Source organism: Orcinus orca, chromosome 18 (genome assembly GCF_937001465.1).
Source record: "Orcinus orca chromosome 18, mOrcOrc1.1, whole genome shotgun sequence".
In the NCBI taxonomy this organism is placed as follows: domain Eukaryota; kingdom Metazoa; phylum Chordata; class Mammalia; order Artiodactyla; family Delphinidae; genus Orcinus; species Orcinus orca.
Window position 1 is genome coordinate 11,173,035 of NC_064576.1, and position 26,461 is coordinate 11,199,495.

General features: G+C 39.9%; 3 protein-coding genes across 5 annotated transcripts in view; 2 read left to right on the forward strand and 1 right to left on the reverse strand.

Moving 5' to 3' along the window:
• Positions 1 to 26,461, reverse strand: part of UBAC2 (UBA domain containing 2) — a 151,269-nt gene that overhangs the window by 113,802 nt on the left and 11,006 nt on the right. For all 3 annotated transcript variants that reach the window (XM_033435189.2, XM_004273637.4, XM_049701192.1), the window contains exons 2-4: positions 14,384 to 14,511; positions 12,110 to 12,229; positions 11,134 to 11,243 (exon numbers count right to left, since the gene is read on the reverse strand). In XM_033435189.2, coding sequence (XP_033291080.1) covers positions 11,134 to 11,243; positions 12,110 to 12,229; positions 14,384 to 14,511 — 358 coding nt within the window. The remainder of the gene's footprint in view (positions 1 to 11,133; positions 11,244 to 12,109; positions 12,230 to 14,383; positions 14,512 to 26,461) is intronic.
• Positions 3,182 to 7,117, forward strand: GPR18 (G protein-coupled receptor 18). Its single transcript, XM_004273638.3, has 2 exons — positions 3,182 to 3,405; positions 5,964 to 7,117. Exon 2 carries the CDS (start codon positions 5,976 to 5,978, stop codon positions 6,990 to 6,992), a length of 1,017 nt encoding a protein of 338 aa, XP_004273686.1. The 5' UTR covers positions 3,182 to 3,405; positions 5,964 to 5,975; the 3' UTR covers positions 6,993 to 7,117.
• On the forward strand, positions 14,991 to 15,477 carry LOC101289083 (28S ribosomal protein S18c, mitochondrial-like). Its single transcript, XM_012534426.3, has one exon. It carries the CDS (start codon positions 15,004 to 15,006, stop codon positions 15,436 to 15,438), a length of 435 nt encoding a protein of 144 aa, XP_012389880.1. The 5' UTR covers positions 14,991 to 15,003; the 3' UTR covers positions 15,439 to 15,477.

Genomic DNA, 26,461 nt, shown 5'->3' on the forward strand with positions numbered 1-26,461 from the left:
TCTTAGTTGTGGCGCACAGGCTCTCTAGTTGTGGTGAGCGGGCTCTAGAGCGCATGGGCTTAGTTGCCCCACAGTATGTGGGATCTTACTTAGTTCCGCGACCAGGGACTGAACCTGTGTCCCCCGCACTGGAAGGTGGATCCTTAACCACTGGGAAGTCCCAAAGAGCATGTTTTTATAATGGGGATTTACTGTGTCTATTAACAACGGGAGAGGCCACAACAGTGAGAGGCCCGTGTACTGCAAAAAAAAAAAAAAAAAAAGGAGCTAAAACAGATGACTTTATAAAGTGAAGGAAACTCTGTGAAATCCCTCTTTTGCAAGGTGAAAAATTTCTTTCATTCATATCCCAAAATAAGGAAATTAAAGCTGCATGAATATTGGTCCCCGAATGAGATAAGCTCCTCTATTTGAATAAAAATTTCATTAGGTTCAAGTATTAAAGAGGCAAACCAGACACTATAAAAGTTTAATTCTTTTTTTTTTTTTTTTTTTTGCTACGCGGGCCTCTCACTGTTGTGGCCTCTCCTGTTGGCGGAGTACAAGCTCCGGACGCGCAGGCTCAGTGGCCATGGCTCACGGGCCCAGCTGCTCTGCGGCATGTGGGATCTTCCCGGACCGGGGCACGAACCCGCGTCCCCTGCATCAGCAGGCGGACTCTCAACCACTGTGCCACCAGGGAAGCCCCAAAAGTTTAATTCTTGATCCGTTGTTTACTTACTTGCTGCCAAATGGTTTGGGGGAAATTTTTTTTTAACTGTAATTCTTTTCCAACATAAAATTATTGTGTGACGAGCCAGGAGCACAGACAACAATGCTAAGTGCTGCAGGGTCATGGAGAGAAGGACAGTGGGTCTTGCCTCCAGTCTGCCTTGCGACTGGCGGGTTCCCCTCACATTAGCAAGTCAAAGTGTCCCTGATGCTGACACTGGGCTCAGTAATTCGACCCTCCATTTCTTCACCTACTTTTTCAGTCACACATTCAACCAGTATTTACTAACTGACTGTTAAATACATACATATACAACACATGCAAACCCTTAAGGACCTCAATGTAGTGAAGGATAAAAGGCAAATAAACTCCCAATAATAATACAAACACAAGCCACTACAGGGGTAAGAATCCAATGCTAAGGAACCTTACAGGGGCGAATAACCAACCAGCTTCAGGGGTCAGAGAAAACTTCCTGGGAAAGGCAGCATCCAAGCTAACACTTTTCAGATAAATAGCCGCCGCCCAAGCCAAGAGATGGGAGTGCGGTGGGAAGGAATGTCACAGCTGCTGGTGGGACAGCCTGTGAAAGGCCGGGAGTAGGAAATCCCGTAAGGCTAAGAGGGAGAGAAAGGCGGGACCCACCTTCCAGCTGTGCCCCTGGGTGCCTCTCTCTGAGAGACTGGCAAGTCAGAAAAAAGAATCTCCCTGTGTACAAGGGGATTTGTCTTAATGAGATATCTGCCTTCCCTGTGCCTGTTGATTTCAGCAGCACAGAGAACACTAATCAATACTGAATTTTAGAAGACCTGTCACAGGCTATATGAAATTAAGGCAATGAAAAGATTGGATCTGCAGATAAGCGGTTCCTATCTCCAAGTGAAATATCAAACTCCTAGCCTGCATATGAAACATAACTCCATGTATAAAAAACTGATTACTGTAATTCAGCAAGGAGCAAATCATGTCTAGTGAATAAGTCAATGTAATCACCTCACAACGGGAAGTCTTTACAGCAGCTAGGGCAGAAAGGGGAGGGCCCTGAACTTGGCACAGAAGAGGCTCGGCCTGGTTGTCTGAGTTCTGCAGCAAGTCACTGGCCCTCTCTGGGCCTCAAATCCTCATTTACACAAGAAATAGTTGCTGTGGCTGTTGCTTGTGCTTCTAAAACCCATTACTCTGGCATTAACATAATCAAAAGTACTTTAATCACCAAAGGAAAGGATTTAAACAATTTATAAGTCACAGATTTACTACGGTTTTGTCTGAGGAAAAAAAAAAAAAGGAGCATGTGCCCTCAAACTGTCTTAAATTAAAACACCAGTTAAGTTCATGTACCTTTTAAAGGCTGATAAATCACGCATAACCAAGTATAAAGATAATTAAAATTTTAGTACAAGCAAATGAAATTATGATTTTTTTTTAAAGAAAAGAGAAAGTAAAAACTTTAATGTAACTAGGCAGGCAGGCAATGATTGGGGTTGCCCACTTCCCTTTTCGTTGGTTTCACTTCCCTTCTTAGGTTAAAATACTCCTAATATGTAAATTATTCCACTAAAGACTTCCAAAGTTCTTAACAATTTGTAGGGATGTTTTTGCAAAAGGAATTACTTCTAGACGTCCATGTGACAGAAAAGGGATATGAAGCATTGGGGACTTAATAAATAAAGCAAACCAAAGTAGGTAAAGGTATATGCAAAGCAGAAGCAAATAATTGAGGGTCCCAAAATTTCTACCATTTAGAAATGGTTTAGGGCTTCCCTGGTGGTGCAGTGGTTGAGAGTCCGCCTGCCGATGCTGGGGACATGGGTTCGTGCCCCGGTCCAGGAAGATCCCACATGCCGTGGAGCGGCTGGGCCCGTGAGCCATGGCCGCTGAGCCTGCGTGTCCGGAGCCTGTGCTCCGCAACAGGAGAGGCCACAACAGTGAGAGGCCCACACACCACAAAAAAAAAAAAAAAAAAGAAATGGTTTAGCAGTAAAAAGTGGATATTCAATGATTTTAGGAACTTTGTAGTAAAGGGTTAACGCTGTTTGGAAGTTACCTACTAGGTGCCAGGTTAGCCCTTGGACTTCTCTGGTTTAGAGTCCTCAAAATCCTACCAGATGGGTATTATCTCTATTTTAGCACTATAGAAACTAAGCAGGAACAAAGGCTCAGAGTGCTTAAGTAACTAGACAAAGTCACACAGCTTAGAAACTAAGTTATACTATGAATTCTATTCAGTCAACATCAAATCTCATTCTCTTTCAACAGATGATGCAGACTTTAAGCACCAAGTAAACAAACTCAAGACATTTTCTCCTTTCTGTATGATTCTCTTAAATATATGCCATCATTTCATGGGGAGCTTATGCGAAGCATGACTTCATAAACAAATCATTTGTGAAAGAGAAAAACCACATCCAGGGCAAAGTCATAAGTTGAAAAAGCCTTATTTCAGAGAGTACTTCCTGAAAGAGACAAAGCAGCAATTACAGCTGAACAAGTACCAACTCGTATACCGAGTATTATATTTGAAACAACTTCTTAAAGCAACGGAAGAACCTAAAACAAAAGAAATACAGCATTTCTTAAATATACCATTTCTAGAAAGAGCTATTTTAACACAAGCAACTCAAAGAAATCCCTTTTACAGAACTGGGTATACCGAGAAATGTTCCTCTCAAACACAGCCTTTTGATGGACAGGAGGTAAGTAGCATTTAATTAACTTCATCACAGATTATCAGAAATAATGCTGTACTTATTTACTAAATCTCAAAATCCTTGTTTTATTTTAATAATATATTACTGAAACTATGTTGGTGAAGGACCCTCAAATGGGATATACTGTCATCTTCCTACATTATTAACATGTTGTTTCATTTATTTTCAATACTGTTTTACCTTAATAGTAAATGTAAGTTTTTTAAACTTAAAGAAAATGTTGATACAATAAATCATAAATATCTTTAGGAGTCTTTGTCACCTGGTTTCAATTACATTGTTTCACAGAATGTACTTAAAGTCTTTTAAGAAAAGACTATAGCTAATCATGGAATCTAAAGCTTTTAAAATGCTGACTTAAAAGCCAATCACTTTTCAATATTTATCCAAAAATTTATCCGTGTGTACAGAGTACAACCTGTATGGTAATGCCTTTAAAACACACGCATCACACGTATTTTAGTTAACCTTAAGCAAATGAACACAACTGTTGGTGACATAAAGTCAGCCTGAACCCAATGAGGGGAAAAAGATTTACTCAAAAATGGTTTGTAAGTAAGGAATTTATGTGACAAAATTCAGGAATAAGGATTGGTGGAGGGAGTTCTGATACAAAAGAAAAAAGGATACAAAATGTCATTTACATTACAATTTTTACTATTTAAAAATTCATGGAAAGTTAATAATGAGTTAAGTCTCTAAAATTATTTTCCTTTGTATGATAATACTAGAGAGTTAATTTTTCTATGTAGTATTTTTCTCATTTTAGAGAAATTAATATTCTAGTCAACACAATATTTGGAAATTTTAATAAATACAGGCTTTTAAATATATAGAATTCTACTCCAAAATCATATTTAACCTAAATATCTGGCAAACTCGCTAGTCAGGAAGGTAGGAAGGGAAGAAAAGAGGGAGAAGAAAACAAATTCATACCTTGTGTTTGTCCTCAGCAACTGCTCAAATTAATTTTAAATTACAGCCCATGATGCCACTACCAGATGGCTAACCTCCCCCAGTTTTCACTAAAGAGAGACTCAGGGCTGAATGAGAGAGAGACCATTCTGCAAAGTGACATTTTTGAGGGAAACTTTTCTTACACCTCCATATTTCAAGGGGGATGCCACAAGGTTCCATCTCTTTGTAGCGAGTCTATTTTTAAAATCACTGTTGTTGATGTTATATCGTGGGTGATAGAAATTTCACACTGAGGGGGTCACAGTTAAACTCCCTTCCAGTAGAAATGGGCATTTGGCGGGGGTGGAAATTAGTTTCTGCAAACACATAAAGTTACTGAGTGACTTCTTACTAATAACTATTTGTCTTTGATATTCCTTTTTTAAAATTAAATTTGACAAATAATACTTACGCTTCTGGATCTCGGTAGAGTGAGGGCGTGAAAGTTACTATACTAGCAATATCTTATTCTCAAGGTGTTGCTCTCCGTGCACCACTGCAGCAGTGTAATCTGCTTCTGGGGCACTGGTAAACACCATCGGGAAGACTCAGCATTAGGCACTCCCAACTGTGCATTAAAAACTAGCCCATCTATTGTTTTAAGAGTCAAGTTCTTGTGGGACTTCCCTGGCAGTCCAGGGGTTAAGACTCTGCGCTCCCAGTGCAGCGGGTACGGGTTCGATCCCTGGTCGGGGAACTAAGACCCCTCATGCCGCAAGGTGTGGCCAAAAAAACCCAGAGAGAGTAAAAGTTCTTGATCTGTATTCCATGGCATAAGACACTGCTGTTTCTAGACCTATGATAATCTAGAGAAAACATAATACTATGAAGAAGCGTTTGCCACTTAAAAAAAACAAAATGGTTTAATGGCCAATTAAGCAAGCCTTCATTGACAAACTAGTGAGTGCTTGCTCTGGGTCACCCTGCCAAAGTTGCCTTCCTTCACTTACTTATCCATCAATTCAGCAAATATTACTTACTGAGTATCTACTATGTACTCATCAGGCAGTGGGGATTTAGCAGTAAAAAGGAAAAGTTCCTGCTCTCAAATGAGAATTACTGTGAATATTCAGTAAGCAACCAGTTATATGGTTTTTTTAATTAGTTTTCTAATATATAATTTATATATTAAAATTATATTTAATGAGTAAAAATTCATTATTTGGACATTACTAATCTGGGTTACCAAATATTGAAACAGAATGAAGATGATAAAAGGTGGCAAACTATCAATATTTTCTAAGATTCAAACTTCAGAATGGCCTTTCCCCAATTAGTCCCAAACAAAGGATACCTACCATAGGCACAATTGCTACCCAATTTCACACTACAGAGAGAAAATGAATACATTTGCCAGTGCATCATGACACACCAGACCATCTTAATACACTGATATGTTAGTACATATTAGTAATAATACCTAGGGAGTGTATTTCTTAATAAATACTAAGACACATATATTGACTCTATGACATAAAATACTGTCAAAATTAAAATCCACTGATATGCCAAGTCGAGTGTGAGAATGTTAAGCATTTATTTTTTCAACAAGAGTTTTATTCCTCCTATTCTTAACTATTTTACAGTTTCTAAGTGTCATGCCCACAACAAGCTATAAGATGACCACCCCTCACAGTCAAGCTCAACCTGGCCCTTCTATCGACCCATATCCAGACGAATACAAAACAGCAGCCCTTGTCTTCTACAGCTGTATCTTCATAACTGGCTTATTCGTTAATGTCACTGCCTTATGGGTTTTCAGTTGTACCACCAAGAAGAGAACCACTGTAACCATCTATATGATGAACGTGGCACTACTGGACTTGATATTTATAATGAGCTTACCCTTTCGAATGTTTTATTATGCAAAAGGTGAATGGCCGTTTGGAGAGTACTTCTGCCAGATTCTTGGGGCTCTCACAGTGTTTTATCCAAGTATTGCTCTATGGCTTCTTGCTTTCATTAGTGCCGACAGATACATGGCCATTGTACAGCCGAAATACACCAAGGAACTTAAAAATACATGCAAGGCCATGCTAGCGTGTGTGGGAGTCTGGATAATGACCCTGACAACCACCATCCCACTCCTACTGCTCTATGAAGACCCAGATAAAGCCTCCAACCCTGCCACCTGCCTCAAGATTTCTGACATCATCCACTTAAAAGCTATTAATGCGCTGAACTTCACTCGACTGATTTTCTTTTTCTTGATTCCTCTGTTCATCATGATTGGGTGCTACTTGGTCATTATTCATAGTCTCCTTCACGGTAAGACATCTAAGCTGAAGCCAAAAGTCAAGAAGAAGTCTATACGGATCATTATCACGCTCATGGTGCAGGTGCTCGTCTGCTTCATGCCTTTCCACATCTGCTTTGCTTTCCTGATGCTGGGAGGGGAGGAGAACAGCTACAACCCGTGGGGAGCCTTTGCCACCTTCCTCATGAACCTCAGCACCTGTCTGGATGTGATTCTCTACTACATTGTTTCAAAACAATTTCAGGCTCGAGTCATTAGTGTCATGCTATACCGCAATTATCTTCGGAGCGTGCGCAGAAAGAGCTTCCGCTCGGGTAGTTTACGGTCCCTAAGCAACATAAACAGTGAAATGTTATGAATGGTCATTGTTTGTCTTCGATCTCTTTAAATTCACTTTACTAACTTAGGGTCAGTGGATATTCTGTATGATATCATCAAGTCCCTTCTCTCCCGAAAACAAATAATAAACTTTAAGAACTCTTCCTCCTTTGTGAGATCTTATTATTGCGGCAGCATAATTAAATACACTAAAGTATTTTAATAAATTCATTATCTTTACTTTTAAAACCTGTATAAAACATTTTCATGAATTACTGGGAGAAAAGCATCCAATTCGTGTTTCATATTCAAGCCTTATCTAAATACATAGTTGACTTTTTGGATTTAATTCTATGTGCAGGTGAGTCATGATGTCAATCAGGTCAGCAGGCAAAATACTGGAGCTATTGTTTGAAATAATTTGATTGAATTATTTTCCAACTAGATGCAGCTCCCTTTGGTCTAATTTATACTCCGAATTGGTGGTCTAAATCCAGTACTTTGTATTCTAAACACCAAACTTCCATGATTCCTACACAAACAACTATGTTCAACTCATCACTGTTACTGATGCAGAGCAAAATTTGCAGAAGCAAGCACCTGAGGATGCTGTAAAGGCCATTGCCATCAGCCCCCACCTACTCTAAATTCATTTTCCTTTGGAAACAGACTATAGTCATTCAATAAACACTTACTGAGAGCCGAGTATGCACCAGACTCTACTTGAGACTAGTCGGGGGGGACCTCCCTGGTGGCACAGTGGTTAAGAATCTGCCTGCCAATGCAGGGGATACGAGCTTGAGCCCTGGTCCGGGAAGATCCCACATACTGCAGAGCAACTAAGCCCATGCGCCACAACTACTGAGCCTGTGCTCTAGAACCCACAAGCCACAACTACTGAGCCCACGTGCCACAACTACTGAAGCCCACGTGCCACAACTACTGAAGCCCGTGGGCCTAGAGACCGTGCTCCGCAACAAGAGAAGCCACCGCAATGAGAAGCCCGCGCACCACAATGAAGACCCGATGCAGCCAAAAATAAATAAAATAAATAAATAAATTTATTTTAAAAAAGGACAATTAGTCCTGCCAAAGGGCAACAGGGTGCAGAAAGAAAACCAGCAGGTACGAGAATACAAATACATAGCATGTTAAGAAAGCTGAATGACTGACGGGGGAGTGGCTTGAAACATTGGACTGGGGTCAGATTATGAGGGCTTTGAAGGGAAAGAAACAAACAACAATATATGGGGTGGGGAGGCTGCTACTGCTAGGATGTCTGCATAGGTGACCTTACTTAGTTCCCTCCACTGCCCTGTGAATTACAGAGTATGAGCCCCAATTTACAGATGAGGGAAGTTGAGAGAAGTAACTTGCTCAAGATGACACACAAATAATACACGGCAGAGCTGGAATCTCAGGTAAATTGGGCTATGTGATGGCAAAGCCTAAGCCATCTGTACTAGTCTAGACGGCCCTGATGCCACCTTGAAGAAGCTTGATTTTTATTCTGAAGAAAATAAGGACTTAGAGGTTTTTAAAAGGAAGATTAGCATGGTCAAACTTGTATTTTAGAAAGATAACTTCTGAAAACATTGCATGAAATACTTTGGAATTGATAGGAAGACTAGTTGGAGCATTACTGCAAAAATCTAGGCAAGAAAAGACTAGTTAAGACTGGGATAATGACAGAAGGAGTCAAGGAGATGCGATGAAAAGCTGACTTATATAGGACTTCGAATGAATAAAAGTCGGTGCCCTACGCCACTGATGAGAAGAGGGAAAGACTTCCAGCTTGGATGACTGAGTAGATGAAAATGCCATTAATTAAAATAAGGAGTACAGAAGGAGGAGGAGACAAGAGTGCAAAAGGAGAGGTGATCAGAGGAGGTAAGAGCTTCTGAACATGATGAATTTTCCTTGAGTCTTAGAAGTCACTAGGAAATATGACTGAAGAAAGATCAAGAAAGCAATATGGACGGGAAATAGAGAGCTGGGAAACAAACAACAGATGCTAACTGTAGTTGAAGTCATGGGGGTGGACGCGACGGCACAGAGAGAGCACCTGGAGTAAGCTTGAGAAAGGAGCTGCAAAGCGTAAAGGAGGTCAAAGAGGACCAGGAGAGAGTAGGGTGCTAGGATTCAGGCGAGCAGGTTATTTCATGAAATAATGGGATGTCAAAAGCATTTAATGTGCCACTGAAAGGTCAGATAAGACAAGTGAAAACAAGCCACTGGCTTTAGAAATTAGTTGGATACTGGTGACTTTTATAAGAGAAGTTTTAATAGTGGTGAGGTTAAAAAAGAGAGAGAGAGAATTAAATAGGAAGTGAAGAATTGCAGGAAGTGCAGGTAAACTTGGCATTGATGAGAAAGAAAAAGGTAACAAGACATTATGTGGAAAACACTGCAAATTATAAAACACATTGACTAAAAAAGTTTCCTCTCCTGAGTTTTTGAAGCTTTGCTTACCATCAAATAAAAGATATATTTACAAAATGCAAAGTTTATTGAAGTAAAGATTTAGGTTCCAAGAAGTCTATGTTTGAGAACGCGTCAAGATTCAAACAAGCCATATTATAATGTTTCATGATTTAAAAGGAAAGAGAAATATATTCTCATTCAGGTGATGTCTGAATTAACATTCACACTGTCTTTCAAAGGGGATCCTATAACTTTTGGATTTACTCAAATTTTCAATTCTTGCTACTAGCTAAGATTTAAATAGGTAAAAGCCTTCTGGCCTTAAGAATTAGTAAAAACATTGCCACCAACTTCAAAATTGAATCAATCTTCCTTATATGTACCAGTCACGATTCCATAAAGAAAAAAGTGTCATTCATTCAAAGAAATAACTATCATTCAACTCTATGTGCAATAGAAAATAAAAAGTCATCACACAAGGGGACGATGTAAATAAGAATTAAAAGCTATGTTACTACCCATCCACTAAATTTATTCTAACACAAACATACACGATACACATAACCCTTCTACAACTCAGTAGGCCTTATAAAGAACCAAAAAGAATTGGCCTCAATGAGAAATGTTAGGGGAAAACTAATGATTTAGTAATGCTACTTCTTTTCTGAATCAACATGGAATCATTCCTAATGACTACACTATTTACCACAATAGCAGAATAGTCAACTTAAACTTCTCAGTCTAACTGCAATTACAACCCGTAAAACTAAAAAACTGCATAATTATGACACAGAACTTTATGTGTCTCCATTAAAATATTATTCAGAATCATACATTATTAAGACAACTAAACATCAATACTCATGCCAATAATTCAGTAAATCCCACGAAGGGCAGCTATTACCATAAATATTAACAATGTAAGTGTGAGAGCTATAAGATCACTAACCGTATTTTAAAAATAGAGATCCAAAGTGAATCTAAATCAAGGTACTTGCAATAGCCTAACAGTTCTCAAAAATATATACTGAAAATTAAAATAAGGCTGAAGTTAGTACACACAAATTTTAAATATGTTACCTTTATTTTATAGTATCTCATATCTTAAAAACCATCTCAGAAACTTAATTCAGAGATGCTTTAAAGGCATTTATATGTGCTAACAACTCTGCTCCTAAATGCCAATTATTTCATAAATTAATACATGTTTTCTCATTTTGTTTTTAAAGAAAACCAACACAATATGAAAGCACAGACACTCTATGAGTTAGGTTGCTCACTGCAGATTGGCTACAAAGTTATAACCTATATACTGATTTTCTTTTACCTTTGGTGGAAATATATAAACAATATAATTTAAGAAAAGCATCATTCTTCAGAAGCTTAACTTCAGACAAATAAATTTTGTTTCCTAATCTAATTAATTAAATTTTCTATTTTTATGTTTAATTAGTTAACAAAGTTACAAAGACAAAATTTCACTATGAAAACACAATTCTATCTTCAGGACCAGAAGAGAAAATTCATTAAAAATTCTCTAAAATATGAGATTTGAAAGCTAAAAAAAAGAGTGTAAAACAGATTCTGTGTCAAGAACATAATGAAAATGTTAAGTATACACTGGAATTTTTACATATAAAATCAATTTTACTATATCTAAAAGTTTAAAATATTCTCTTACTGACTTTCATGTATAATAATGCTTTAAGTCAGATTTAAGTAGTTATGAATTAAGCTAATATTTGAGAGCTACTTACAATCCAGAAGGCAAATTCCTGGCTGCAGTGATACCAAAGGAATACCGCACAGCTTCAACGAGGATAAAGTCACCCACCACCGACAAAACCCAGGAACCCAGCAGAAAGGACTAAAAATAAAACAGGAAGAACATTATAGAGAGGAGTCTTCTAAAAATAAACTAACATTTATTTAATTAGAACCAGCTCAGGTATATATTTATTTTTTAAAGTTTGTTTTTTGTTTGAATAGACTTTTCAAAGTGAGGGAGTAAAACCATATTGGTCAAATGTATTAACTTCCATAATTTCTAAGTATGTTGAAGAAAAGATATTTATAGCATGACTTATTTTTACAACTAATACACAAACCATTAAGCAAAATAAGTGATTAGAATTTTATTAAAATAAAAATCCTTATTAAAATGGTTATTGCTGGGCTTCCCTGGTGGCGCAGTAGTTGGGAATCCGCCTGCCAATGCAGGGTACACAGGTTCGAGCCCTGGTCCAGGAGGATCCCACATGCGCAGAGCAGCTGGGCCTGTGCGCCACAACTGCTGAGCCTGTGCTCTGGAGCCCGTGAGCCACAAGTACTGAAGCTCGCGTGATTGGAGCCCGTGCTCCGCAGCAAGAGAGGCCACCGCAATGAGAGGCCCGTGCACCGCAACGAAGAGTGGCTCCCACTCGCCGCAACTAGAGAAAGCCCGCGCGTGGCAACAAAGACTCAGTGCAGCCAAAAAAAAAAAAAAGTTATTGCCCACTCACACTGATATTATTATCTATTATCATCATTATTATTTTATTATGCTAATCGCTTAAATTTAAATTTTTTCTTTGGTTAATGTCCATGTTCCAAATCAGACAGAGGATCATGTAATAAAAAGATAATTGTTAATGAAACACCAAGCTTAACAAAATAAAACTATTTAAAAACAAGAAAACAGAAACATTTTTTTCTATAACCTAAGTAGCAAAGGGAAAATACATAAAAACTTACTGCAAATTTTCTGCTTCCATATCTTCTTTCAAATATCCTAAAATTATAAATAAGCAGACTACTGCAGAAAGTATCTTTCAAATCAAGGCAAATTATTCTTCCACAAATCAACCGCCAAATCTAGATGGGGATTTAAAAAAGAATAACAAATAGGAGTAAGATTTGTTCAGGTCTCTTCCTTGGCACATTTATTACGTTTACATTATACTGCTTATTTTTCATACTCTAAGCTCAGATTCCCCAAGGTAGAACTGAAACTCTGCATATCTCTGTAGCAGCTCTTAGAAATGCACACTGAGGGCTCCTTAAGAGGTTCTGCCAGGAGAGTGTGGCTATTTGCACTCCTAGACAGAGGGTGACTGTCCTCCATCCAGGCAGGTCCCACCTCTAGAGCACAAATGCCCACAAAGTGGTGCAGGAGAAGGGGACTGTTGCCAACTTAGCCAGGTGAACCAAATTAACCCCCCAAACAGAAAGGTACCAACTCAGGGCCACAGGGCCCTGACATTGCCTTACAGCAGTGGTTCTCAGGGCTGGCCATATGCTAGAATCCCCTGGGGATCTTTCTAAAAAAGTACACCAATGCCCAGGCCCCACCACTAGGCTCCCTGACTCAGCTGGTCTAGGGTGAGGTCTTGGCAACAACAACAACAAAAAAAACACTTTATGTAGGTGATTCTACTGTGCAGACAGGATTAAGAATCATTGTATTACAGCAACTGAAATCATACTGAAGCTCTATTATATTCCAACAGAAAGCAGCAGTATGGATAAACAACTGAATCACAGGAACTTGGCAAAGCCCACCTAAGCAATGGCATTAATGACATCCCTATGAAGAAAAGATGTCAGTGCTCAAGAATGGATTATCATGCTTAAAATGGCTAATCGAGTATTTAGCAAAGAAAAGTGGCAGGTTATAACCATAATTTGCACTAACACTCTCTGATATTGTGATTTATAATAAGAAATATATTTTGGTCTTTGCCATTGGAATTTACAAAGTGAAGAAAGCTATAACGGTGTCTTTTATCATGTTAATGAGGTGACTTTTGGAGGCACCTAAGAATGGGGGCTGGCTTCCAGGGGAACCAACCTTGCGATTAGAAGGTCGGAATTTTCAGTCCCACACCCTGACCTCTGGGGAGGAAGAGGGGCTGGAGGGTGGATCAACTGCCAATGGCCAGTGTTAATCAATCCTGCCTATGTAATGAATCTCCATAAAAACCCAAAAGGACAGGGTTCTGAGAACTTCCTGGGTGATGAACATGTGAAGATCTGAGGAGAGTGGGGCTCAGGGGGAGCACGGTAGCTCCGCACCCCTTCCCCTTACCTTGCCCTATGCATCTCTTCCATCTGGATGTTCATCTATATCCTTTAATAATAAACTGGTAATCCAGTACATAAAATGTTTCTCTGAGTTCTGTGGACTGTTCTAGCAAATTAATTGAGCCCAGGGAGGGGGTCGTGGCAACTCTGATTTATAGCCGTTCGGTCAGAAGTCCAAGTAACTACCTGGGCTGGTGACTGGCATCTGAAGTGCGAGCGCAGTGGGCAGTCCTGTGGGACTGAGCCCTAACCCTGTGGAATCTGATGCTCTCTGGGAAGATGGCATCAGAACTGAGTTCAACTGTAGGACACCCAAGTTGGTGTCTGAGAATTGCTTATTGTTGGTGTGGGGAAATCCCTGCCGAGCTGGAAATGGTACCGGAACACCCCTTTTGCACTCCAACTCACAGACAAGACCCAGCACCAGCATTTTTCATGTGATCAACCCATAAATCTTGAAAGCCACAGACTTCTGCTCTTCCCACCAGCAAAAACCCAAGAGAAATTTCCTACTTGGTTTAACTACCACTATAAAAGTAATTCACAGACTCTCAATCTATTAGAGCTGAGAGAGCTTAGCTCCTCTAACAGATATTCAAACTGAGGCAAGTTTTTGAAAATGTTAAGTATGCATGCTAATCATACAAAAAACACATTTAACATTGTTTAATTCTCTTGAAATTAAAAATTGCATTTCCATGAGTAAAAACTGAAGCTGAAAAGAGATGTGTAAAAGGAAATACTGCACTGCTTCATTATAACCTGCTTTGCTGAAATTATCAATAAATACAACTAGAGAAGTTACTTGTTAGTGGAATATTAATAATAAATAATATTTCTTACAAATTTAGAGGCTTTGAGAGACTAAGAATGGCAGGAAGAACGGTAAATCAAAGAAGAAGGCCTGCCTTCTCCCCTCCCAGAGGCCAGTGGAGCGGAGCTCACCTGGAAGTCGTCCTTGACTGCCTGAAGGTCGTACACAAAGAACCTCTGGCAGTGTGGAAGGAGGAGGGCCAGCAGGAGGGACAGGGCACTGGGGACCAGTAAAAGACCCTTGGACACAGGTGCTTTGTCTGGAGGGAAAAACAAAACTGCTTTCAGAATGACTGTCCCTAAGATTTTAAAAACCACACGACTGAAAAGCAAGAGAATTCACTTCTTTTGAATTAGAATGAAGACAAAGTTCACACACTCTGGAATTTAATTCTTATTAACATATATTTTCAAAACATCTTCCTGCAGAGGTAAGCGATCAAAGGGCACTGGAAAACAAGCGAAATCGGCTGATGCAGGCCGAGACCAAACCAAGTTTACTTCCATGGAATACCTTTTCAGAAAACGGTCACCAAAGTATAGAGAAATAGACAGCGGAGTATGTTTTCTATCAAACTGACCAGTTAGCTCCTGAGCATGACTGGGATTCACGTACATAAACATTTACTTTAAGAAATTTAAGAAGCGGTTAAAAGTGCTAACATTGCTGCCTGCAGTGGTCTGCTGAGATTTTCCACCACAGGCACCCTGGAGCCTTGTCTAAATCTCACGCAGAGGAAGAGCAACGAACCATGGCAGCTATGGTAGCCCTCTGCAGTGGGCTAGGAAGGAGAACGTTAACGCACTTCATAACGGCTGCTGTCTGCGTCACAGATTCTGGGGCTCATGCAGTGCTGTGGAGAAGAAGTTGTTCACAATATAAACAGGCAACCAGCAATGAGGACCTGCCTGTTCCAATGGAAAATCCTTATAAGGAGCCTCTGAAAAAATCTATCTTGTGTGGAAAACGTGTAGATTGTAAGAATGTACAGCTTTTATCCCAGTTTATTTCTCCATTTGCTAGATGCGTTTATGGAAGGCACATAGCAGGTCTTTGTGGGAAGAAACAAAAAGAAATCACAGAAGCAATTAAGAGAGCTCAAATAATGGGGTTTATGCCAGTTACATACAAGGATCCTGCATATCTCAAAGACCCTAAAGTTTGTAACATCAAATACAGGGAGTAAATTCTATAAAGTTATCATCAATAAATTTATTTTACAGTTGTGTGGTGGTAATACTGGCTCAGACTGTAAGATTTAACAACCTTTGAGTAGAGAAGTGATAGGCTAAATCTTATCAAACTATAAAGTATTATGTTTTTAATTCTTAATAATTTGAAATTATATGAGGAAAAAGTGTTTCAAGAGTGAAGTTTCCTCTCCATATCAGAATGTTCATTAAGTAAATCAGATTATTTAAAATGTTAATACTTGTTACATTTTCCATACATATGAATTAAAAAAAGGTACTATGGGATTTTCACTTAAAAAAAAAAATCTCACGCAGACTTCAAACAACAGCTCAGTTCCCACTTCCTTACATCAGTCTCTCCCATTTTAGCCTGAGGGGCTCTTCCCCCAACCTGCATCCCCGTTTCCAGGTACTAGTTGAGGAGTCAGGGTCTGGAACCTGTTTTGCCTTCCAGACTACATTAAAGATTCCCGAGGGAGGCCACCTGCCTTCTCTTCTCTATGTTGGCCATAAAGCCTAGCACAGCTCCTTGAGGGAATGAAATGTCCAGATCATCAACAGGCAAGACCACAGGAAAGCGTCACGGACACTTTCAGACAGAGACATTCTCAGATTGTGTGAGGTGCACTTCAATGGGGAGTGAATCTACTAGTTATGGTTGGTAGTGTGGTAATTGCACTTGTTTGCATATATAAAAATAGCCCAACTACTTCCTCTCTGGTACGGTCTTACAAACAGCTAAACTGGAACCATCGGTAAAGTGGCTGCATACTATTTTCACGACCAAGATGCAATCGAGGCTCCAGGGAATCTAAGAGCTAACGGAGCTCCCCGCCCCCAGAAAACAGAGTCCCCACCACCTAGTACCCCAAACGTACCGGAAAGCACCGTGGTTGTGAGCCTGACCAACCTAAGTCCTAACGTGAGCAATTTCAGCCTGTTTTCCTCACCTGTAAAATGAAGATAAGAGACAATATCTCAAGAGTAGTGAGAAGTAAATAAAGAATGAATATAAGGGGCTTCCCTGGTGGCGCAGTAGTTGGGAGTCCGCCTGCCGATGCAGGGGACACGGGTTTGTGACCCGGTCCGGGAGGATACCGCGTGCCGCGGAGTGGCTGGGCCTGTGGGCCGTGGCCGCTGAGCCTGTGCGTCCAGAGCCTGTGCTCCGCGGCGGGAGAGGCCACAACAGTGAGAGGCCCGCGTACCACAAAAAAAAAAAAAAAAAAAAGAATGCATATAGGGAAAACTGCTCCAACCACCGCAATCACAACCCCAGGAGACTGGGCCTCCTTGGTGAAAGGCAAGCTCCTCCCTTATTATTCCGACAGGACCGAAGATGGAGCAGAGGTGACAGAGGTGCACCTTGAAGGTTTCCTCCTTCAACTTGGACTTCACCGATCCTTGTGAAATGGGTCCCATTATTTATTCATTCCTGCCTCTTCCTTGCTGCCTGCATGATTCCACTGTAGGTTCATGGTCTCAAATCTCAAACTGACACTCTCCACTGACCAGCAAAGCTACTGCTCTTCTCTAGTAAGTGTGTTCTCTCCTCAAACCTTCCTGCTCCACACTCCCAATGGCTTACATGTCGCCATATGAACAAATGAATGGTTTGCTTTGGTATTCTCACTCATATCTCTATAATTAATAAGCACCTACTACTGCAGACCATGCATTATCCTAGGTCCTGGGGTATAGCAGCAAATGATGGACAAAGTCCCTCCCCTTGTGGTACCTACAGTCTAGACAGCAGAGAAAAGAAAATACACAAAGCAAGGTAAATATCATGTCAGATACAAATAAATGCTATAGAAAAATTAAGCGGGGTAAAGAGCGAGGCTGTGTTACCCACCATGGATTTCCTGCTCTCTTTTCAGATAAAAGATAGGACTGCTACCCACCCACACCTGCCCCTAACTGAAGTGGCATATGGCAATGTGACTTGCTTTGGCCAAGTCAACATAGTAGATGTCACTTCCAGGCAAATATTGGAGAGCCAGTGAATGGCCTTTCCCTTGGCCAGTGATCAAGATGGTGGCTATGCTACGAGCCGGACGCCAGAGTTCAAGACAACACAGGACAGGCCCTGCCAGGTGACTCACAATGGAGGGACGCCTGCAGTAAGAAACAAACCTTGTCGTTTCAGGTCCCTGACATTTTAGAGCCGTTTGCTACTGCAGCATAACTAGCCTATCCTGGTTTAGGGGAAAACATAGTGCTCGTGGGGAAAGAAGGGTGCTCTTTTTCATAGCATGATTAGAAGGCCCTCTGACAAGGTGAAATTTGAGCAGACACCTGAGGATGTGGGCCTTGCAGATATCTGGGGAGCAGTATTCTTGGCAGGGAAAAGAGCAAGTCCAAGTGCTGTGAGACAGAAACACACTCAATACGATCAAGAAACAGTAAGGCTGCCAAGGCAGCTAACAGCAGAATAAGCGAAAAGCAGAGAGGCAGGATATAAGGCCAAAGAAGTCGAGGAGCAAACAGTGTAGAACCCTATAGGCCATAAGGACTTAACCTTTCCTTGGAGAGTGACAGGATGCTCTCGGGGACGTTTAGGAAAGGAGTAACATGATCAGACATGTTTTCAAAGGATCACTTTGGTTGCTAAATTGAGAAGAGATTACAGCAAGGCAAGCATAGAAGAAAGGAGACCAATTAGGAGGCTATCATAATAATCCAGACAAAAGATGATAATGGCCTGGACTAGGGTGGTTTGGGTGGGGGTAGTGAGAGTGGTCAGAACTGGGGTATGTTTGGAAGGTACAGCAGCAGGATTTGCTGGCTAACTGGGTATAATGTATGGGCAAATGGAGAAATCAAAGATGACTCAAAGTTTTTGTGGCGAGCCAGTAGAACTGTTGCCAGTTCCTAAGATGGAAAATTCTGTCACCCTCGCCCTTACCATGCCTACAAGATCTGGGCCCACCTTGCAAACTGTTCCCTAACCCCCATCTCCACCCCCCACCTCCTAGGGCTCTACCCTTTATACCAATGCTGCTCAAAGTAACTAGTCCACAAGCTGTTACCAGTCCAGAGTGAGAAAAGAATGTGAACCAACACACTATGTCCTACAGGGAGGAAGTCCTGCTATGAAAAAAATATCACCTGTGCTGAACACATGCTCTGCTCAAATGTCACCTTATCTGTGGATACCCCCATGTAATTCTCTATCCCCTTTGTTCTGGTTTATTTTTTCACAGCACTTATCAACAACTGACTTATTAATAGTGATTCACCAAATCTATGATTCAAACTGACTGTAAGATATACCATTATTTTAGGTGTTACTAAAAAAGAAACACTGTCAAATAATTCTAAGATGGCATCAACTGTAAAGTACAACCCAATATTAGAAACACTAAAATGTGAAAAAATGCAATTTGGAATCAAGAAATACATTTCTCTGTGTATTGTCCATCTCCCCATCCTCAGTCCCCACTAGAATATAAGCCTCTTGAAGGCAACAATTTTGTCTGCATATGTTCACTGCTGCAGTATCCCTCATGCCTATAACAGGATCAGGTCCATAAAGGCAGTCAACAAGTGTTTATCTAATGAAAGGTGACTGATATATAAGAGTTGCTCAATAAATACCCAAGCATCCATTGATGGATAAGTGGATAAACAAAATGTGGTATATCCATTACAGCAGAATATAATGAATTATATTCAGTCTTTAAAAGGAAGGAAGTTCTCACATGCCACATCATGGATAAACTTTTTGGACATTATGCTGAAGGGAATAAGCCAGACACAAAACGATAAATACTGTATGATTCCATTTCTATGAGGTACCTAAGGAGTCAAATTCAGAGACAGGAAATAGAAAGGTGGTTTTGAGGGGCTGGGGGGAGAGAAGAATAGGGAGCTGTTTAGTGGGTGTAGAGTTTCAGTTTTGCAAGATGAAGAGTTCTAGCGACAAATGCACAACAATGTGAATGTGCTTAATGCCATGGAACCATACACTTAAAAATGGTTAAGATGGCAAATTTATGTTATGTGTATTTTACCACAATTGAAGACTAAAAATAAATAAAATATTTACTGAATTAATAATGGAACCTATTTATACAATCATTTTAATTCTGTCTAGGACTAAACCCCTAAAAATACAGACCTGATTACTTAACTCAGATAACACTACCATTAAGTCCTCCTCTTAAGATGAGCAAAAATCAGATCCCAAAAACCTATGAGGAAAGTAACAGATAATATACAATGGTCCAAGAAGTCCCACATCACAGGACAAGTATACAGTATTACTATGGACAGCAGAATTTACCGATTAACTCAAGATCTGTACATTTTGCCATATGAAGTTTACTGCAAAACAAACAAAAAAAGAACTTTAAATTATTATTAAATTCTAGTTAACAACATGTATGCTTAAGTGTTTAGAGATAAAGTGACTACAACTTACCTTGAAATCCACCAAAAAATAAGGCAAATTGATGAAACAGAGAATGGATATTTAATAAAGCAAATATGTAAAATGTTAATTGCAGAATCTAGGTGGTAGGTATATGGTGTTCATTTTACCATTCTTCAACTGTGGAGGTGGGCAAATAGTGAATCACAGATTATGAGAGCTGAGATAAGACTTCAAAATACATGAAGCAAAAACTTATAGAAACAGGTAAATCCACAAATACAGTAGGAATCCTCAGCACTCCTCTCTCAGTAATCAATAACACAAGTAGACAGAAAATCAGTGTCATGGACTGAAATGTCCCCCGCTCTCCTCCAGATTCATATGTTGAAGCCCTAACCCCCAATTCGACTATATTTGGAGATAGGGTCTTTAAAGAGGTAGTTTAAGGTTAAATGAGGTCACAAAGGTGGGGCCCTAATCCAATCTGTTCTTATTGGAGAAGGAACTGGCACCAGGGATGCACACATACAGAGGAAAGACCGTGTGAACACACAGGGAGAAGACATCTACAAGCCAAGAAGAAAGGCCTCAGGAAAAACCAAACTTGCCAATGCTTGGATCTTGTACTTCCAGTCTCCTGACTTGTAAGTAGATAAACTTCTGTTGTTTAAGCCAGCCACCCACGCTGTAATACGTTGTCATATCAATCAGTAAGAATATAGAAGACTTGAAAAACAATATCAATTTGACCTGATTGACATTTATAGTATACTCCACCCAACAACAAAAAATTACACATTTTTTTTCAAATGGATAAGGAACATTCCCCAAGACAGACCATATTCTGGGCCATAAAACACACCTCTATAAATTTAAAGAAATTAAAATCATACAAAGTACGTTCCCTGATTACAACAAAATTAAACTAGAAATCAACAACAGAAAGATGGATGGAAAATCCTCCAAATACAGCTGACCCTTGAACAACACAGGTCTGAATGTCAAGGGTCCACTTATATGATTTTTTTTCAATAAGTACATACCACGGCACTACACAATCCATGGCTGGTTGAATCCACGGATGCGGAACCATGGATATGAAGGGCCAACTACAGAGTTATACTCGGATTTTCGACTGCATGGGGGTCAGCACTCCAAACACCCACATTGTTCAAGGGTCAACTGTACTTGAAAATTAAACAACATACTTCTAAATAATACCTGGGTCAAAGACGGAGTCACAAGGGAAATTAGAATATATGTTAAATAGAATAAAAAGTAGTACAACCAAGCAAAATTTGTGGACTGCAAATAAGGCAATGCTTAGAAGGAAATTTATAGCATTAAATGCTTATACAGGAAGAGAAAAGGTCTCAAATAACAATAAAGAGTACAAGCTTTAAAACACTAGAAAAAGACGAGCAAACTAAACCCTAAGCAAGCATATGGAAAGACAGAATTATGAGCAGAAATCAATGAAATTGAAAACCAAAATATAATAGAGAAAAACCAATGAAACTAAAAACGAACTCTTTGAGAAGATCAATAAAATTGATATACCTCTAGCAGGACTGATCAGGAAAGAAAGAGAAGACACAATTACCAGATTCAAGAATAAAGGAGGGGGGCTTCCCTGGTGGCGCAGTGGTTGAGAGTCCGCCTGCCGATGCAGGGGACACGGGTTTGTGCCCCGGTCCGGGAAGATCCCACATGCCGCAGGGCGGCTGGGCCCGTAAGCCATGGCCGCTGAGCCTGCGCGTCCGGAGCCTGTGCGCCGCAACGGGAGAGGCCACAGCAGCGAGAGGCCCGCGTACCACAAAAAGAAAAAAAGAATAAAGGAGAGGACATCACTACAGATGCCATAGACATTAATAGGCTAGTAAGGGGTTGTGCAACATTGTGAAATGCACTTAATGCCACTGGACTGTACACTTAAAAATGGTTAGAATGGTAAATTTTATGTATGTACTTTTATCATAAATAAAATAATTTTTAAAGGATAATAAGGGAATATTAGAAACAACATTTTAGCCACAAATTTGACAACCTGGATGAAACAGGCAAATTCCTTGAAAGATGCAATCTACTTATCAAAGTCAAAAAGAAATTTGAACAGTCCTATAGAAATGAAGAAACTGAATTCATAGTTAAAAGTCTTCCAACAAAGAAGACTCTAGGCCTGATGGCTTCACTGAAGAATTGTACCAATCACTTAAAGGAAAAAGAATACCAATCCTACATAAACTCTTCCACCACGTAGAAAGGAGAGAACACTTTGCAATTCATTTTATGAAGCCAACATTACACTGATTCCAAAAACAAAGATGTTAAAAGAAAACAAGAGACCAATATCTCAGACCAATTTGCTAATATTTTGTTGCAATATTCTCAACACAATATTAGCAAATTGAATCCAGCTATACATAAACAGGATAATACATCACAACCAAGTGAAGTTTATACCAGGAATGCAAAGCAAATCAATCAATGTAACTCACTATATTGGTAGAGAAAAATGTACTGAACAACTCTATTCACATCCTGTACAATTATGTGCTTATTCTATGAAGCCAATTTTTGTCCATTCATGAGACAAAACTGGTCACCTACTGCTGTGTAGTTAATGACAGGTTATCCCTTTGATCTAACCTTACTCCTAATACTATCCAACGTTTATTGAGCACGTGGCAAGTGCAAAGTCCCATTCACAGCACCTCTGCTCAAGATGTTCTCCCCACATCCAGCCTGTCCTCACCACTCGGTCCTCATTTCAGACAGCATCTCACAGTTGCATTCCCTCATGACTTTTTATTTATTGCAGAGCACTTTTCACTATTTGAAATTTGTCTTTGTTTCCTTCCGTGTCTGTCTCCCTCATCAGAATGTAAACTCAAGGAAGGCAGGGTCTTCCTTGTCCTGCTCACTACTATATATTTCTATACCCAGGACAGTATCGGGCATATAGTAATGTTTTAGTAAGTATCTGGTGAAGGAAAGGATTATATGAGGTAGACATGACCCTCTCCAAATTTATAATATGAGAAAACTGCGACTCAAAGAGTGAGTTACCTGTCCGTGATCACAAATGACTCAGCCTGGGTTCCACTTAAAATAAAAGGCAAGACAAAGACTAGCCGGCAGGTAGTTTATTTTGGAATGTGGTTCCAGGGAGCAGGAGTGAGGGACACAGGGAATGAAACAGAGAGAGTCAATACAAGGATTCATTACGAAGCTGGCCACCTCTATGAGTTACAGATGTTTCTGTCAAGTGCTGAGTCCCACAGGATTTTCTAAGAAGCCTTGTGAATGTATCTCAGAACCATCACCCAGGGAAGAACAGGAAAGCATTTTTATCCATCATCCCTCAAACGTCTAGAGTGGCCACAGAAAAGAAGCCCCAAGGGGAAAACAGAGAAATAAGCTTTACCAAATCAGACCAGGTTACACCAAACAAGAGTATAGAAATACATGGAATAAGAGGTGAGGCTGAGGACACAGGAATGCTGTTCAAGAAGAGGTGTCTGATCAATGGCCAGGGAGTGGAAGAACAAACCCTGACAATCTGACTACAAATAAAACTGCTCCCTATGCTGCGCGGCCACGGAGCTCCATGGTCCAAAGGGACTGTCACCTGCATGGTGGATTTTAATTGAAAGACATACATAGTCACAAACAGCAATAACAGAAATCCAAGTGGTACCCTCTGTAACAAAAGTAAATGCACTTGTGAATGGAGATATAAAAAGATGGCAGTCTGGGAGGGTACAACACAGAGTGGTGGGTACTTATCAAATGTTAAACTGATCAAAAGTTTAAAAAAAATATATAAACCCTCTGATCCAAAAAAAAAATCTACATCTAGGAATTTAGCCCAAAGTAATTATCACACATATACACAAAGATTTTTGCTACAAAGACGCTCATCACAGCATTGTTTATGATAGTGAAAAAACTAGAAACATCAATGTCCAAAAGGAAAATAGATAAATTATGTTCTATCCATAAAATGGAATAATACTCAATTTTAAGAACTAGGTTGTAGAAAAATATTTCATGCTTTGGAAAGATGTTCCTAAATAGTAAGTGTAATATTTCCAGTAGCATTATTATATATTGAATAAATAGTTCATAAATACATGGGTTTTTTAAAAGCACCTATCAAAATATTAACAGTGACAATCTCTGAATGATCTGTTCACGGGAGGTTTTAAATTTTTATGAAAATATTTTAAGACTTAGAAAAAATAATTTTGGTTTAACTAGTTACTAACTCACTTAAAAGTTTCATTAAATCCTTACGCAGTGAGATAAGGCAAATCGCTAGCAATCTGCTGGCCCCCCATGTGAGTGGAGCCAGGAAGTGGTTCATACATGAGGAACCCAAGCAGTGATCAAATGGAAGGTTAAAAAATGTCACCTCTTTACAATGGGTCCTTCCACTTTTGAAAATAGGGATGTAACAAATTTTGAGAATGACAGACAATGCATTAATCTAAAAATAAAAATGCAAAACATCTACGGTAAAAACAACATAAAACACCAAAGTTTAAGGTGTTTCCTTTTGGGTCATTCACCTCTTTGGTATGACCGCAGTACGAAGCCATCTCTCTGTGGCAAAGAATAGCAATCAGGCTATGGTGACTGCGTATTATCCTAAAATAATTATTACAGTATATGTGGATTACTTTATGCCAAGCACTGTGCTAAAAAAAGCACTTTCTGTGTAATACCATCTCAGTGAATGCTTATAGTAAACCTGAGGCAATACTTAGTTATCTGAATGTTCTAGGTGAAAAATAGGCTAAGAAAGGTTAAATAACTGGTTCGAAGTCACAACTAGTTAGGCTGAGATATGGACCAGTTCTGCCTGACTCCAAAGAAAAAGTTTTTGTAATATATAACAAGGAAATCTGATATCTTTATATCATGGTCCGTGGTCCAAAGGGATTTTCACTCTTACTATTTTTAGTACTTCACTTGTATCTTTTTGGTTGCTCAAAAAGTTAAACATAGAATTACCACATGACCCAACAATTCAACTCCTAGTTATACATCCAAGAGGACTGAAAACAGTTATTCAAACAAAAACCTGAATATTCATCGCAGCATTATCCTAAGAGCCAAAAAGTGGAAACAACCCAAATGTCTATCAACAGATGAATAAACAAAATGTGGTATATCCAGACAACGAACTATTAGTCATAAAAGGACACATGCTAGTAACACACGCTACAATATGGAAGAACCTTGCAAACATTATACTAAGCAAAAGAAGCCAGACTCAAAAGCCACATATTATGACTCCACATACATGAAATGTCCAGAATTTAAAAATCCAGAGACACAAAGCAGATTGGTGGTTGTCACGGGCAGGGAAGGGGAGGAATGGTGAGGGACTGCTTAATGGGAACTGCGCTTCTTTTTGGGGTTGATAAGAATGGTCTGCAATTAGAGAGTGGTTGGTGATGACTGCACAACAATGTGAATGTGCTGTTAAGTCAATAATTGTACACTTTTAAATGGTTACAACGGTGAATTTTATGTTATGTGAATTCTACCTGAATAAAAATATGCATCTTTTAGGTACTAAAGATACTAACCACAGGCCTTGGCAAAGCTTAGCCATGTGGGCTGTTACAGAAGCATCGTAGCTGAGGAGAGATGCAGGGGGTGGGGATGGGGGGGAGGAAAAGGCAGTAACCCAGCAACTCTGCCCATCCCCACAAGTCACCATGTCAAAGTATACTCATCAAAAACCCCGGTGTGGTTCACACCCCTGGAGGAGGGGCTGCCATACCCTACCAGATCGTTTTCCCTATTTCTGACTACTCAACTATTTGGGAAACTTCTCAGGGGTCCCACAAGAACGGGGTGATCTGGTGTTTTATGAAGTCACTTCCTTAAACTTTTTCATCAAAAAGGGGCTAAACCAACGTGTGTAAGTCCACGAAAATGCAGAAACCTGTGCACTACGAGGGACACCTTCTGCATCCACCTTGCTTTACTCTTCGGGCCTATGAGCTTCCTGGAAGGAAACCTGATGAAACACACCCTCAGTGACCAAGTGCGTTCTGGTGACCGTCTCCACAAAGACATTCATAAAATTGCCCGAGAATCAAAAGGTCCCAAGTTTATTTTTGTGACAGTCAATTACCTACGATGCTCAGAAGTAAAACACTGTAAGCCATCCATGAACCCGCTGCTGTTCCTAACACACTGGGGAGAATGTGAAGGCCCTGGGCATCTGCTACACTGACCACTCCTCACCCAACAGGTGGCCCGGGGGCCTGGCTTGGGAGGGCAGCCCGTGAACACTTGTCACTGGACCAACGCTTGTACAACTCATCAGGAAAATGAACAGGAGAAAAGGCTAGGAAGTTTCCAGAAAAGAACTCTGAAAAAAGGCAAGAAAGAGGACGATTTGCCCTCTAGAGACAAGAATGTATTCTATATCTAAAATATTCAATAGTATGAATCAGGGGGAAAAAAAGAACGAGCAATAAAATTGAAAAAGGAAGTTCTAAAACAGAGCCGAACACAAAGGCTCGTGACGCCAGAGAAAAGTGTGTCAGATCTGCATGTCAGCAACAGTGGCAACAGGCTCCCGCACTTTAATTTTAGTCCTGCCACTACGCTGGACA